This window comes from Heptranchias perlo, chromosome 39, assembly GCF_035084215.1.
Source record: "Heptranchias perlo isolate sHepPer1 chromosome 39, sHepPer1.hap1, whole genome shotgun sequence".
NCBI classification, from domain to species: domain Eukaryota; kingdom Metazoa; phylum Chordata; class Chondrichthyes; order Hexanchiformes; family Hexanchidae; genus Heptranchias; species Heptranchias perlo.
Window position 1 is genome coordinate 1,595,514 of NC_090363.1, and position 16,294 is coordinate 1,611,807.

The window sequence follows — 16,294 nt, forward strand, 5'->3', positions numbered from 1 at the left end:
GCCATTGCGGAATGAGTAAAGCTTACTACGGTTAGTACACCTATACTTACATGCTGCACTCTCAGGGATGTTGCCTTTTGGATGAGATGTTAAACAGAGGGTCCTATCTGCCAGTTCAGTTGGATGCAAGAGATCCCATGGCACTATTCAAAGAACAATGGGCGCTCTATAAATGCAAGTTCGTTCTTCCTACTGCACTGATGTAACTTTTCACATTTCTCACGCTCAACTATCCTGTCTGAGTGGTGGTGTCAATGTTGTGTTGTGGGTGCAAACATAAATGGATTGACACTGCCAAGTAGGTTCCCTTGGAGCCAGTAGACATTGGAAGCTCATTCCCTCTGGGCTAGATCTGAACATGGTCCCAAGAGGGGAGATGCCAATACCTCCCCTCCTATAACCCACTGTGCCACCTACTGTGGGGAGCACCACAACCAACAATATTTTGTTCTCACCCAACAGTTGGGTAATTCCACTGAGAGCAGGGCCTAAAAAATAATACATAGAATCATAGAAAGGTTACAGCACATAAGGAGGTCATTCGGCCCATCGAGTCCGTGCCGGCTCTCTGCAAGAGCAATCCAGCTAGTCCCACTCCCCCACCCTATCCCTGTCGCCCTGCAAATTTTTTTCTTTTCAAGTACTTATCCAGTTCCCTTTTGAAGGCCATGATTGAATCTGCCTCCACCACCCCCTCGGGCTGTGCATTCCAGATCATAACCACTCGCTGCATTTTTTTAAAGAGTTTTTCCTCGTGTCAGCTTTGGTTCTTTTGCCAATCACCTTAAATCTATGTCCTCTGGTTCTTGACCCTTCCACCAATGGGAACAGTTTCTCTCTATCTACTCTGTCTAGACCCTTCATGATTTTGAATACCTCGATCAAATCTCCTCGCAACCGTCTCTGTTCGAAGGAGAACAATCCCAGCTTCTCCAGTCTATCCACATAACTAAAGTCCCTCGTCCCTGGAATCATTCTATTAAATCTCTTCTGCGCCCTCTCTAAGGCCTTCACATCTTTCCTGAAGTGCGGTGCCCAAAGCTGGACACAATACTCCATTTGTGGCTGAACCAGTGTTTTATAAAGGTTCATCATACCCTCCTTGTTTTTGTATTCTATGCCTCTCTTTATAAAGCCCAGGATCCTGTATGCTTTTTTAACAGCCTTCTCAGCCTGCCCTGCCACCTTCAATGATTTGTGTCCATATACCCCCAGATCTTTGTTCCTGTACGCCTTTTAAAATTGTGCCCTTTAGTTTATATTGCCTTTCCTCGGTCTTTCTAGCAAAATGTATCATCTTGCATTTTTCTGCGTTAAATTTCATCTGCCACGTGTCCACCCATTCCACCAGCCTGTCTATATCCTCTTGAAATCTATCACTATCCTCCTCACTGTTTACTACACTTCCAAGTTTTGTCATCTGCAGATTTTGAAATTGTGCCCTGTACATTCAAGTCATTAATATGTCAAGCAGTGGTCCCAGCACCGACCCCTGGGGAACATCACTATCACTGTACACCACCCTCCAGTCCGAAAAACAACCGTTCACCACTACTCTCTGTTTCCTGTCACTTAGCCAATTCTGTATCCATGCTGCTACTGCCCCTTTTTATTCCATGGGCTTCAATCTTGATAACAAGCCTATTATGTGACACTTTATCAAACATAGAAACATAGAAAATAAGAGCAAGAGAAGGCCATTCGGCCCTTCGGGCCTGCTCCGCCATTCAAAATGATCATGGCTGATCGTCTAACTCAGTACCCTGTTACCGCTTTTTCCCCGTGTCCCTTGATCCCTTTTAGCATTAAGAAATATATCTATCTCCTTCTTGAATACATCTAATGACTTGGCCTCCACTGCCTTCTGTGGTAGAGAATTCCACAGGCTCACCACCCTCTGAGTGCCTTTTGAAAGTCCATATACACAACATCAACTGCAGTGCCCTCATCAAAAAACTCTTGTTAGTCAAACATGATTTGCCTTTAACAGATCTGTGGCTTTCCCTAATCAATCCACACTTGTCCAAGTGACTGCTAATTCTGTCCCGGATTATCGTTTCTAAAAGATTCCCCACTACTGAGGTTAAACTGACTGGTTTATCCTTGCACCCTTTTTTGAACAAGGGTGTGACATTTGCAATTCTCCAGTCCTCTGGCACCACCCCCTTTTCTAAGGATGTTTGGAAGATTATGGCCAGTACCTCTGCAATTTCCATCCTTACTTCTCCTGAGCAACCTAGGATGCATCCCATCCGGACCGGGTGACTTATCTACTTTAAGTACAGCTAGCCTGTCTAGTACCTCCTCTTTATCAATTTTCAGCCCATCCAGTATCTCAACTACATCTTCCTTTACTGAGACTCTGGCAGCATCTTCTTCCTTGGTAAAGACCGATGCAAAGTACTCATTTAGTACCTCGACCATCCCCTCTGCCTCCATGAGTAGGTCTCCTTTTTGGTCCCTAATCAGCCCCACCCCTCCTCTTACTACCCGTTTACTGTTTATATGCCTTTAGAAGAATTTTGGATTCCCTTTTATGTTGGCCGCCAGTCTATTCTCATACTCTCTCTTTGCCCCTCTTATTTCCTTTTTCACTTCCCCTCTGAACTTTCTATATTCTGCCTGGTTCTCACTTGTGTTAACAACCTGACATCTGTCATATGCCCCTTTTTACTGCTTCATCTCTCTCTCTATCTCTCGTCATCCAGGGAGCTCTGGCTTTAGTTGCTCTACCTTTTCCCCCTCGTGAATGTGCCCAGACTGTACCCGAACCATCTCCTCTTTAAAGGCCGCCCACTGTTCAATTACAGTTTTGCCTGCCAATCTTTGATTCCAATTTACCCGGGCCAGATCCGTTCTCATCCCACTGAAATTAGCCCTCCTCCAATTGAGTATTTTTACTTCAGAGTGGTCTGTGTCCTTTTCCATAGCTATTCTAAACCTTATGACACTATGATCGCTGTTCCCTAAATGTTCCCCCACTGACACTTGCTCCACTTGGCCCGCCTCATTCCCCAGAACCAAGTCCAGCAATGCCTCCTTCCTCGTTGGGCTGGAAACGTACTGGTCAAGAAAGTTTTCCTGAACACACTTAAAAAATTCCTCCCCCTCTTTGCCCCTTCTATAATTACTATCCTAGTCTAAATTAGGATAGTTGAAATCTCCCATTATTACTACTCTATGGCTTTTGCACCTCTCTGTAATTTCCCTGCAAATTTGTTCCTCTGTATCCTTCCCACTAGTTGGTGGCCTATAGAATACACCCAGTAGTGTAATGGCACCTCTATTATTTCTTAACTCTAACCAAATGGATTCTGTCCTTGACCCCTCCAGGACATCCTCTCTCTCCTTCACTGCAATATCCTTCTTAATCAATACTGCCACCCCTTCTCCTTTCTTTCTTTCTTTCTTTCTTTCCTGAACACCTTGTATCCAGGAATATTTAGTATGTATTTACTTGTATTTAGATTGTGCCTTACTGCATGGTCACACTGGTCTAAATTCCTTGTATTCCAGAGCCCGTGTGCCAACCGATAGTGATTACCAGCTGTACGGCATCAAGCCTGCACTTGAACTGCTCAGTTTCCACAGGGACAAATGTCACCTTCCGATGGGAAAGGCAATCGGATCCTGCTGTTAACGCCACCATCTACGAGGGGGCCACACTGGAACTGAACAATATGACTGACACCGAGCGAGACACATACACGTGCATTGTGTCGAACCCAGTCAGTGTGGGATGCAGTTACCCAGTCACTGCAGGACCGTGTAGTGGGAGCCGAGACACAGGTAAGAGAGTAAGAAAAAATCTGCACTAAAATTATGTGCTGGGATCTGTGGAATAAAAGGGGAATTGATGCAAGTGTTGGATCTAATTGAAACCCACTTAAATTTGAACTTCAAGAATATCATTTTTTAAACATTTGTTCCTTTACAGAACTGTAATTGTATTTATGCAATAGTTAAACAGGCTTTTCTGTCTCTGTATCCTAGCATGACCAAAATTCAACTTGATATGACCAAAATGAGGCACTTTTGTCTAAGGTTTAACTTTGTCACGGTACATAAATAATTTCCCAGCTTAATCTGATGTACTATTGTGCCAATTAGTTTGCCTGAAGACTGATGTTTGGGTGAGGGGCAAATCCACTCCATTCAAATACAAAAGGTCCGTGTGTTTGATTTGCCCCTGCTTTTGAGTGTATCTTTCGGATGAAATGTTTAACCGAGGCCCCGCCTGCCCCCTCGGGGGTGTGTAATAGATCCCATGGCACTATTTCGAAGAAGAGTAGGGGAGTTCTCTCCAGTATTTATCCTTCAACCAACCAACTGAAACAGATTAACTCATTGCTGTTTGTGGGATCTTGCTGTGCACAAACACGCTGCCACATTTCCTACATTACAACAGTGACTACACTTCAGAAGTACTCAGTTGGCTGTAAAGTGTTTTGGGACGTCCTGAGGTCACGAAAGGCGCTGGATAAAGGCAAGTTCTTTGTATTCCAGAGCCAGTTACTTAAATTCTCTTTCTAAGAAAGAAAGATGGAATCTTTTACATCTACACGAGAGAGCAGATGGGGCCTCTGATTAACATCTCATCCAAAAGATGGCACCTCCGACAGTGCAGCGCTCCCTCGGTACTGCGCTGAGTGTCAGCCTGGGTTACGTGCTCAAATTTTTGAAGTGAGGCTTGACTCGGTGACCTTCTGACTCAGAAGGGAGAGTGTTGTCACTTAGCCAATTCTGAGACATGTTTATCAGCCTGCCTTCAAATCAGAGAGTCTGTCTGCAATGGTCAAAGAGAGTGAGTCAAGCAGATTGACTTTGGTGGTCGGTGAGAAAAGAAAAAAGATCCAGTATTTAAGAAAATTAATTGCATATATAGCATTTCCTTCTATTACCACGAGGAGCCAGCTAAGATGAATAGTGCTGTAAAATGATATGCTACCACTCTTGTTCTGTAACTTTTTAATAAATTCATCTGGCAGCTTAAAGCCTAAAACAAAATCTAATGCAGAGACCAGGAGGTTCCAGTGAAGGTGCAGGATACAACCAGTAGTTGAAATAACATGATCAAAGTTCTCTGTTTTGTTACCCTGGGTATTCTATGAATTTAACCCAGATATCGGAGCAAGAGGAAACCTTCTCTGGGATATGGGGAGCTAAGGTTCCTCTCCAAAATTAGTCTGAAACACGCATCTAATTTCTGATCTGTTTCGGGGAAAAGACATCACTGGTTCCTCGTCGGTGTTCCGATGTTTTACATCCTAGGTGGGCTTGTTGTTTGGAAACAGAGAATGCAACCAGCTAACTGTTAAGACGGGTAAGTGTCGTCTGTCGTCTTGGTGCGACCACAAGGAAATGGAGTTACTTGACTCCGATTGATGTATATGTGTGAATTGTAAAGGCGGCCAGGTTGGGTTGGATAAGGAATTGGCTTAATTGTCCCAGGCCGAAGGCTGTTATCGATGGCAGTGGTTCTGTGTGGGGACTGGTTACTGGTGGAGTCCCACTGGGATCAGAGTTAGGGCCTTTGCTCTCCACCATCTTTATCAGTGATCTGGATGGGGGCCTTGGGGGAACTGCTCGAGGAAATGATACAAAGATTTGTGCAGCTGTTAAGATCTTAGATGAGAAAGATTGATTACAAGCCGATCTAGTTGTGTTGGGGGGAATTGGCTCACGAAAGGCAGATGTAATTTAATATAGTTAAATATCGTGTGTGGGTGGGACCAACACTAAGTAGCTATACACCATGTAGGGTTGTTGAGGGGGAGATTGTCTAGATGTCATAATACATAAATTTAGCAAAAATTCACCACCGGTGCCATGAGTATATAACAAAAGCAAGTTCAGTATTGGGTGCGATGTATTGTTAGGACACCCCAATACAAAAGAAGAAACACTATATTGTCCCTGTGCAAGACTTCATATGGTGGTTGATATTGAGGCCTGAGAAAAGGTTCAGAAGAGGGTCACCAGAGAGATGCCTAGTTTAAAGACCCTTAGTTACCACAATAAGCTTAGAGCTGGGGCTTTTTACTCTAGAAAGGCATAGACTTCAGGGTGATTTGATTGAGGTCTTTAATGAAACGTCTCGCCTCTGTCCACGTGGAAGGGACGTTTGTAGACTGACAGCTGCTTGTAAATTTTAAGCACCAGGTCAGAAGAATAAAATGACTTAAAAACAGAAGGTGCTGGAAATACCCAGCAAATCGGGCAGCATCTGTGGAGAAAGAAACAGAGTTAACGAGTCAGGTCGATGACCCGAAGGGCATTACTTCCTGAATCGTTAACTCTGTTTCTCTCTCTCCACGGACGCTGCCTGACCTGCCGAGCTTCTCCAGCATTTTCTGTTTATTTCAAATTTCCAGCATCCGCAGTATTTTGCTTTTGAGAATGAAATGACTCTCTTTCTTTGTGGTTTATATACTTTGAATTGTGGGGGTTGATTATAACCCTATCCGCCTGGCAGAGACCCAGCAGTTAAAGTGCCCTGCGTTACTTACCAGCCCTGGAGCTGCCAGCGTCCCGCCGTCTGCGATTTTAACCTGCTCTCCTGCCCGAAGCCGGTGGGGGTCCTTCTTTGCATTTGCTTCTCTGGTCTCGATGTCCTCTGGACCGACCTACAATTTTAACTCGGGCTTGTGCAGGGAATCCACTGCGGCATTCCCACCCGGTCATCCTGGGACAGAAGGGGCCAAAAAGTGTAAGTGTTTTTTTTTGTGGGGCCAGGAGGAGCAGGAATGCTCACAAGGAAAGATTAGGCCTTCTCTGCCCCTGACTTCCCCCCCCCCTCCACTCCCACTCATCCTCAACACAAGACCTCCATAAAGACACCCCAGAGTTAAAATCAGGGCCGTGATGCCTGCAGTGTGACGCAGGTGATCTGCTGCGGTGTTCCTCATGGTGCGTCAGATGATGTGTGTTTTATGAGGACCGTGTAAAGCAGAATGTATTATTCTGCGGCTGAGGTAAAGCTGTTCTCGTCAAGGTTACACGGCCCAAAGTCCCTGGATCTGGGTGGATGGAGGGGAGTGGACACAGTAGCAGCACAACTCGGGGCCGGCGGGCTGAAACTCGGGGCCGGCGGGCTGAAACTCGGGGCCGGCGGGCTGGAACTCGGGGCTGGTTCCACTGGGTCTCGGCCCATTTTTTTTTGATAAGTTGCCAAATTTCACCGGGTGGGTGGATCTCGTCCGATTCTTTCCAGCACTCCGTGCAACAGCAAGAGAAATTTAACTCGATATCCTTCCTTCCCCAGAATCATACAAAGACCGTCTGGAAGAGAATGGGTTAAAGAGCAGGAGACAAACAAAGTCCGAGATGTAAACGCAACGAATGGGAGCGGAAGATGTGCAAGAAAATCAATTACTTGAAGAGAAAGCTTCCTTTTTCTGGGTTTGTCTGTGAGCAACACAAAAAATTGATTAAAAAGGGAGAAAATTCAATGAGACTAGCATTAAAACTATAAAACTAGCATTAAAACTATAAAACTAGCATTAAAACTATAAAACTAGCATTAAATATAAAAAACAGATTGTATGTAAAAAGGAAGAGAGTAGCAAAAGTAAACATTGGTCCCTTAGAGGCTGAGATAGGAGAAATTATAATGTGGAATCAGAAAATGGCAGAGACGTTAAACAAATATTTTGGGCTCAATTTTCAAAGTGAACAACGGGTGGGTTGGGGGCAGGGGGGCATTGAAAATTGCCACCATTTCAGACCCGCCTCCAACCCGCCCATTTCCGGTTTTCACCGGGGCCGGCGACCACCCCGCTCCCAGGAGGTGGGACGGGCCTTAAAACCTTTCAAGGAGGCTTCAGGCCTTCATTTTTCTGGACTTCCCAATTTCAACCCCGGGGGGGCCGGGGTTCCCGGGCCTGCTGTTTTACACCTCGTGAAAGGAGGCGAGAAGGCCCGAGTCTAACAGGTAGGTGCCCAGAAAGGCACAGCTTGTGGGCCCAGAAGACCAGGCCCAACAAACCTACCTGCACCGACCCGCCCCCCCCTGCAACGATCACGGACACCGATTTTATTTACTTAATTTATCTTTTTATTTATTTTTTCCTCTGACCACCCACTCTCCCCTGAGTCAACACTGTTTTATGAAAGGGAAATCGTATTTGACAAATTTATTAGTTTTTTGAGGATGTAACGAGCAGGGTGGATAAGTGGGTATCAGTGGATGTCGTATATTTGGATTTCCAAAAGGCATTCTATAAAGTGCCACATAAAAGGTTGTTACGCAAGATAAGGGCTCATGGGATTGGGGGTAATATATTAACACAGATAGAGGATTGGTTAAAGGACAGAAAACAGAGTAGGGATAAACGGGTCATTCTCAGGTTGGCAGGCTGTAACTATGGGCCCACAAGCTGTGCCTTTCTGGGCACCTACCTGTTAGACTCGGGCCTTCTCGCCTCCTTTCACAAGGCGTAAAACAGCAGGCCCGGGAACCCCGGCCCCCCCGGAAGTTGAAATCGGGAAGTCCAGAAAAATGGAAGCCCGAAGCCTCCTTGAAAGGTTTTAAGGCCCGTCCCGCCTCCTGGGAGCGGGTTGGTCGCCCGGCCCGAGAGCTGCAAGGATCAGTGCTTGGGCCTCAGCTATTTACAATCTATATTAATGACTTAGATGAAGGGAGCGAGTGTAATGTATCCACGTTTGCTGACAATACAAAGCTAGGTGGGAAAGTGAGCTGTGAGGAGGACACAAAGAGTCTGCAAAGGGATATAGACAGGTTAAGTGAGTGGGCAAGAAGGTGGCAGATGGAGTATAATGTGGGGAAATGTGAGGTTATTCACTTTGGGAGGAAGAATAGGAAAACAGAATAATTTTTAAATGGTGAGAAACTATTAAATGTTGGTGCCCAGAGAGATTTGGGTGTCCTCGTACAAGAAACACAAAGTTAACATGCAGGTACAGCAGGCAATTAGGAAAGCAAATGGTATGTTGGCCTTTATTGCAAGGGGGTTGGCGCACAAGAGTAAGGAAGTCTTACTACAGCTGTACAGGGCTTTGGTGAGACCACACCTGGAGTACTGTGTACAGATATGATCTCCTTATCTAAGGAAGGATATACTTGCCTTAGAGGCGGTGCAACAAAGGTTCACTAGATTAATTCCTGGGATGAGAGGGTTGTCCTATGAGGAGAGATTGAGTGGACTGGGCCTATACTCTCTGGAGTTTAGAAGAATGAGAGGTGACCATAAGAGTTAGGAGTAGGCCATTCGGCCCTTCGAGCCTACTCCGCCATTTAATGAGATCATGGCTGATCTGATTTTTACCTCAACTCCACTTTCCCGCCCTTTCCCCATATCCTTTGACTCCCTCGCTGATCAAAAATTTGTCTAACTCAGCCTTGAATGTATTCAATGACTCAGCCTCCACAGCTTTTTGGGGTAAAGAATTCCAAAGATTCACAACCCTCTGTGTTAGACCTCATCACAGCAAACATGGAGAGAGCACAGACACACGGCTGATCTTCAAACAAAGGAAGGTGAAAGCTGATAGTGGCTCAGTGGGTCCCACCCTCATCTCGGAGTCAGAAGGTTGTGGGTTCAAGTCCCACTCCAGAGACTTGAGCCCATAATCCAGGCCCACACTCCCAGTGCAGTGCTGAGGGAGTGCCGCACTGTCGGAGAGGCCGTCTTTTAGATGAGACGTTAAACCCCGTCTGCCCCCTCAGGTGGGTGTAAGACCCCACAGCACAGATGAGCAGGGGAGTGCTCCCCAGTTACCTGGGCCTCAACCAACATCACTAAGAAGATTATCTGATCATTATCACATTGCTGTGTGTGGGATCTTGCTGTGCGCAAATGGCTGCAAAATTTTCTACATTACAACAGTGACTACACTTCAAAAGTACTACATTGGCTGCAAAGTACATTGGCACTCCCTCGGCCCCGACCCTCCGCCAGCGCGGCGCTCCCTCGGCCCCGACCCTCCGCCAGCGCGGCGCTCCCTCGGCCCCGACCCTCCGCCAGCGCGGCGCTCCCTCCACTACAGTTGGATTTGAACCCACTCAGAGGTCAGGGTGCGACCAACTGAACCAAGCCCAGACTTTAATTGGGCTGCAGTGTCTCTGTGGGCCACTGATTCACTCTTTTCCCCCCAGAACACACACTAATTGCAAATGTGGTTCAGTCCGATTTCCTTCAATACGTTTTATATTTTTATTTAGTTTCACTCGCTCCATTTTTCTCTCTCCCATCTGTGACTCCACGGCCCCACCTCCTGGAATGATGTGTTGCAACACCCTGAGGATGATGTCCCACAGCAACCCATCTCTGACCAGAGGCGACGCAGTCCGCCGTCAGGAGCGTGTTTACGCTGCCCGGGCGCGACTCGAGCTGTCCCGGGTCCTGGAGGCAGATCTGTGCACCCGCCTTAAAAGCCGCTCACCCTTCACTCTCTCAGTACGTAGAGATAAGTGTGGGGTACGTTCATAAAGTGTCAGGGCCCCAAGTACTTTGTAAACTGCAGCAACGCTAAAGTTTACAGTATAAATGCAGAGTCCATTGTTCTGTATCCCCTCCGTTCAGACCTTCCTTAAAACCCACCTTTGACAAGATTTTTGGGTCACTCGTCCTAATATCTCCATCTGAGACTTAGCGTCCATTTTTTAAATTGTGTGTCTGTGAAGCCTTGGACCCTTTCTTTACGTTAAAGGCACCATATAAATGCAAGTTATCGTAGTATGTTACAGCACAGAAAGAGGCCATTCGGCCCATCTTGCCTGAGTCGGCTCTTTGAAAGAGCTATCCAATTAGTCCCTGCTCTTTCCCTGTTGTCCTGTAATTTTTTTCCCTTAAAATATTTATCCAATTCCCTTTTGAAAGTTACTATTGAATCTGCTTCCACCGCCCTTTCAGGCAGCGAATTCCAGATCATAACAACTCGCTGTGTAAAACAAAATGTTCCCTCATCTCCCCTCTTGTTGTAGTTGCTTTGGTTGGATTTTTGATGTCTCTTGCGTGCGGTCCTGTGACACTGCACTACGTGGATGCTGTCTTTAGAGGTTCTCTCTCATGCCAGGACCCTGGCACCCCTCCCTTCATTCTCCTCTCCTGGGACTGGACACCAACTGACCTTCAGCCCACACAGAACAGCCAACTTCCTGCAGTGAAGGGATTGTTGGATGTGAATTGAAGATCGCCTCCTCCTCTTTACCAGTGGAAAAAACATCGTCAAGTGTCACAAAACAATAATCAGCAATGAGCCTTAAATCGGGGCGAGCTCTTTTCACAGAGAAGGTTAAAAGAAGCTCTGATTTTTTTTTATTCGTTCATGGGATGTGGGCGTCGCTGACGAGGCCGGCATTTATTGCCCATCCCTAATTGCCCCTTGAGAAGGTGGTGGTGAGCCGCCTTCTTCAACCGCTGCAGTCCGTGTGGTGAAGGTTCTCCCACAGTGCTGTTAGGTAGGGAGTTCCAGGATTTTGACCCAGCGACGATGAAGGAACGGCCGATATATTTCCAAGTCGGGATGGTGTGTGACTTGGAGGGGAACGTGCAGGTGGTGTTGTTCCCATGCGCCTGCTGCTCTTGTCCTTCTAGGTGGTAGAGGTCGCGGGTTTGGGAGGTGCTGTCGAAGAAGCCTTGGCGAGTTGCTGCAGTGCACCCTGTGGATGGTACACACTGCAGCCACAGTGCGCCGGTGGTGAAGGGAGTGAATGTTTAGGGTGGTGGATGGGGTGCCAATCAAGCGGGCTGCTTTGTCCTGGATGGTGTTGAGCTTCTTGAGTGTTGTTGGAGCTGCACTCATCCAGGCAAGTGGAGAGTATTCCATCACACTCCTGACTTGTGCCTTGCAGATGGTGGAAAGGCTTTGGGGAGTCAGGAGGTGAGTCACTCGCCGCAGAATACCCAGCCTCTGACCTGCTCTTGTAGCCACAGTATTTATGTGGCTGGTCCAGTTAAGTTTCTGGTCAATGGTGACCCCCAGGATGTTGATGGTGGGGGATTCGGCGATGGTAATGCCGTTGAATGTCAAGGGGAGGTGGTTAGACTCACTCTTGTTGGAGATGTTCGTTGCCTGCCACTTGTCTGGTGTGAATGTTACTTGCCACTTATCAGCCCAAGCCTGGATGTTGTCCAGGTTTTGCTGCATGTGGGCACGGACTGCTTCACTGATAGACACTATCAAAATGCTGAGAGGTTTTGATAAAGTGAATGGGAAAGAACTTTTTGCTGGTCACTGGGTCAGTAACGAGAGAGAATAAATTTAAAATCATCACCAAAAGGGTGAAGGGCGAGGTTGAGATTTTCGTTGTTTTATGCAGAGGATTGTTTGGGGCAGGAACAGTGGGGAAAGCAGAATGCATAATAGCTTTTAAAAGAGAAGTGGATATATATTTGAAAAAGAAAAATTGAAAAGGAGGATAAAGTGAGGGGATGAGACCAAGGGGGCAGCTCTTTGAGAGCTGGCACAGGCAGGAAGGACTGAACGGTCTCCTGTAAAATTCTGTGGTTCCATGTATATTACACTCCAGGAAGCAGGAAAGGAGGTCACCAGGGGGAGAGGGAGACTAAAGGTTTGATTGAAGAGATGGGTTTTCAGGAGCCTTTGAAGGCGGGCAGAAGGGTAGGAAGGTAAAGTAATTTTGGGGAAAAATTCAGAGAGTGAGGCACGGTAACTGGAGGCGCACGGTAACTGGAGGCGCACGGTGACCGGGGGGGGGCGCGGTGACCGGGGGGGGGGGCGCGGTGACCGGGGGGGGGGGGCGCGGTGACCGGGGGGGGGGGGGCGCGGTGACCGGGGGGGGGGCGCGGTGACCGGGGGGGGGGGCGCGGTGACCGGGGGGGGGGGGCGCGGTGACCGGGGGGGGGGGCGCGGTGACCGGGGGGGGGGGCGCGGTGACCGGGGGGGGGGGCGCGGTGACCGGGGGGGGGGGGCGCGGTGACCGGGGGGGGGGGGCGCGGTGACCGGGGGGGGGGGCGCGGTGACCGGGGGGGGGGGCGCGGTGACCGGGGGGGGGGGCGCGGTGACCGGGGGGGGGGGGCGCGGTGACCGGGGGGGGGGGGCGCGGTGACCGGGGGGGGGGGCGCGGTGACCGGGGGGGGGGGCGCGGTGACCGGGGGGGGGGGCGCGGTGACCGGGGGGGGGGGGCGCGGTGACCGGGGGGGGGGGCGCGGTGACCGGGGGGGGGGGCGCGGTGGCCGGGGGGGGGGGGCGCGGTGGCCGGGGGGGGGGGCGCGGTGGCCGGGGGGGGGCGGTGGCCGGAGGGGGGCGGGGGCCCGGAGGGGCACGGTGACCTGAGGGGCAGGGATCTGAGGGGCATGGTGACCGGAGGGGCACACGGACCGGAGGGGCATGGACCGGAAACACAACCTTCAATGATGGAGTGGAGGGAAGGGAACCAGCAGTAAACTTTAGCCAGTGGAGTGTGGTGTGTGATTGGAGAAGATGCCTTGGAGGTGTTTGAAATTGAGGCTAAGGATTTTGAAATTTGTGCAATCAGGGAGTTGGGTGAGGATGGGACTGGGTGAGGGAGCAGGGTGAGGATGGGACTGGGTGTGGGAGCAGGGTGAGGGAGCTGGGTGAGGATGGGACTGGGTGAGGGAGCTGGGTGAGGGAGCTGGGTGAGGATGGGACTGGGTGAGGGAGCAGGGTGAGGATGGGACTGGGTGTGGGAGCAGGGTGAGGGAGCTGGGTGAGGATGGGACTGGGTGAGGGAGCTGGGTGAGGATGGGACTGGGTGAGGGAGCTGGGTGAGGATGGGACTGGGTGTGGGAGCTGGGTGAGGATGGGGCTGGGTGAGGGAGCTGGGTGAGGATGGGACTGGGTGTGGGAGCAGGGTGAGGGAGCTGGGTGAGGATGGGACTGGGTGTGGGAGCAGGGTGAGGGAGCAGGGTGAGGATGGGACTGGGTGTGGGAGCAGGGTGAGGGAGCTGGGTGAGGATGGGACTGGGTGAGGGAGCTGGGTGAGGATGGGACTGGGTGTGGGAGCAGGGTGAGGATGGGACTGGGTGTGGGAGCAGGGTGAGGGAGCTGGGTGAGGATGGGACTGGGTGAGGGAGCTGGGTGAGGATGGGACTGGGTGAGGGAGCTGGGTGAGGATGGGACTGGGTGTGGGAGCTGGGTGAGGATGGGGCTGGGTGAGGGAGCTGGGTGAGGATGGGACTGGGTGTGGGAGCAGGGTGAGGGAGCTGGGTGAGGATGGGACTGGGTGTGGGAGCAGGGTGAGGGAGCAGGGTGAGGATGGGACTGGGTGTGGGAGCAGGGTGAGGGAGCTGGGTGAGGATGGGACTGGGTGAGGGAGCTGGGTGAGGATGGGACTGGGTGTGGGAGCAGGGTGAGGGAGCTGGGTGAGGATGGGGCTGGGTGAGGGAGCAGGGTGCGGGAGCTGGGTGAGGATGGGACTGGGTGTGGGAGCAGGGTGAGGGAGCTGGGTGAGGATGGGGCTGGGTGAGGGAGCAGGGTGAGGGAGCAGGGTGAGGATGGGACTGGGTGTGGGAGCAGGGTGAGGGAGCAGGGTGAGGATGGGACTGGGTGAGGGAGCTGGGTGAGGATGGGACTGGGTGTGGGAGCAGGGTGAGGGAGCTGGGTGAGGATGGGACTGGGTGAGGGAGCAGGGTGAGGGAGCAGGGTGAGGATGGGACTGGGTGAGGGAGCAGGGTGAGGATGGGACTGGGTGAGGGAGCAGGGTGAGGATGGGACTGGGTGAGGGAGCAGGGTGAGGGAGCTGGGTGAGGATGGGACTGGGTGAGGGAGCTGGGTGAGGATGGGACTGGGTGAGGGAGCTGGGTGAGGATGGGACTGGGTGAGGGAGCTGGGTGAGGATGGGACTGGGTGTGGGAGCAGGGTGAGGGAGCTGGGTGAGGATGGGACTGTGTGAGGGAGCAGGGTGAGGGAGCTGGGTGAGGATGGGACTGGGTGAGGGAGCTGGGTGAGGATGGGACTGGGTGAGGGAGCTGGGTGAGGATGGGACTGGGTGAGGGAGCTGGGTGAGGATGGGACTGGGTGAGGGAGCTGGGTGAGGATGGGACTGGGTGAGGGAGCTGGGTGAGGATGGGACTGTGAGGGAGCTGGGTGAGGATGGGACTGGGTGAGGGAGCAGGGTGAGGGAGCTGGGTGAGGATGGGACTGTGTGAGGGAGCTGGGTGAGGGTGCTGGGTGAGGATGGGACTGGGTCAGGGAGCTGGGTGAGGATGGGACTGTGTGTGGGAGCAGGGTGAGGGAGCTGGGTGAGGATGGGACTGTGTGTGGGAGCAGGGTGAGGGAGCTGGGTGAGGATGGGACTGTGTGTGGGAGCAGGGTGAGGGAGCTGGGTGAGGATGGGACTGGGTGTGGGAGCAGGGTGAGGGAGCTGGGTGAGGATGGGACTGGGTGTGGGAGCAGGGTGAGGGATCTGGGTGAGGATGGGACTGGGTGTGGGAATGGACTCAGGGAGCTGGGTGAGGATGGGACTGGGTGTGGGAGCAGGGTGAGGGAGCTGGGTGAGGATGGGACTGGGTGTGGGAATGGACTCAGGGAGCTGGGTGAGGATGGGACTGGGTGTGGGAGCAGGGTGAGGATGGGACTGGGTGTGGGAATGGACTCAGGGAGCTGGGTGAGGATGGGACTGGGTGTGGGAGCAGGGTGAGGGATCTGGGTGAGGATGGGACTGTGTGTGGGAATGGACTCAGGGAGCTGGGTGAGGATGGGACTGTGTGTGGGAGCAGGGTGAGGGAGCTGGGTGAGGATGGGACTGGGTGAGGGAGCTGGGTGAGGATGGGACTGGGTGTGGGAATGGACTCAGGGAGCTGGGTGAGGATGGGACTGTGTGTGGGAGCAGGGTGAGGGAGCTGGGTGTGGGAGCAGGGTGAGGGAGCTGGGTGAGGATGGGACTGGGTGTGGGAGCAGGGTGAGGGAGCTGGGTGAGGATGGGACTGGGTGTGGGAGCAGGGTGAGGGATCTGGGTGAGGATGGGACTGTGTGTGGGAATGGACTCGGAGCTGGGTGAGGATGGGACTGTGTGTGGGAATGGACTCGGAGCTGGGTGAGGATGGGACTGTGTGTGGGAGCAGGGTGAGGATGGGACTGGGTGTGGGAGCAGGGTGAGGGAGCTGGGTGAGGATGGGACTGGGTGAGGGAGCTGGGTGAGGGATCTGGGTGAGGATGGGACTGGGTGAGGGAGCAGGGTGAGGGAGCTGGGTGAGGATGGGACTGGGTGTGGGAGCTGGGTGAGGGATCTGGGTGAGGATGGGACTGGGTGAGGATGGGACTGGGTGAGGGAGCTGGGTGAGGATGGGACTGGGTGTGGGAGCGGAGTCAGGCTGAAGTCTAGCCTAGCTGACATTACTGAAGGATA

The 16,294-nt window shown here is 51.6% G+C and overlaps 1 protein-coding gene across 5 annotated transcripts in view; it reads left to right on the forward strand.

Annotated features, from left to right (window-relative positions):
* LOC137305051 (heme-binding protein 2-like) overlaps positions 1-16,294 on the forward strand; it is a 49,818-nt gene that overhangs the window by 10,200 nt on the left and 23,324 nt on the right. For 3 of the 5 annotated variants that reach the window (XM_067973820.1, XM_067973823.1, XM_067973822.1), the window contains 2 exons: positions 3,517-3,789; positions 7,265-7,401. Coding sequence is in view for 1 of the 5 variants with exons in the window: in XM_067973819.1 (XP_067829920.1) it covers positions 3,517-3,789; positions 7,265-7,332 (341 nt within the window). In the remaining 4 variants the exon portion in view is untranslated. Of the gene's footprint in view, positions 1-3,516; positions 3,790-7,264; positions 7,469-16,294 lie in introns of those variants that run through there. The other 2 variants (XM_067973821.1, XM_067973819.1) reach the window with 2 other exon arrangements.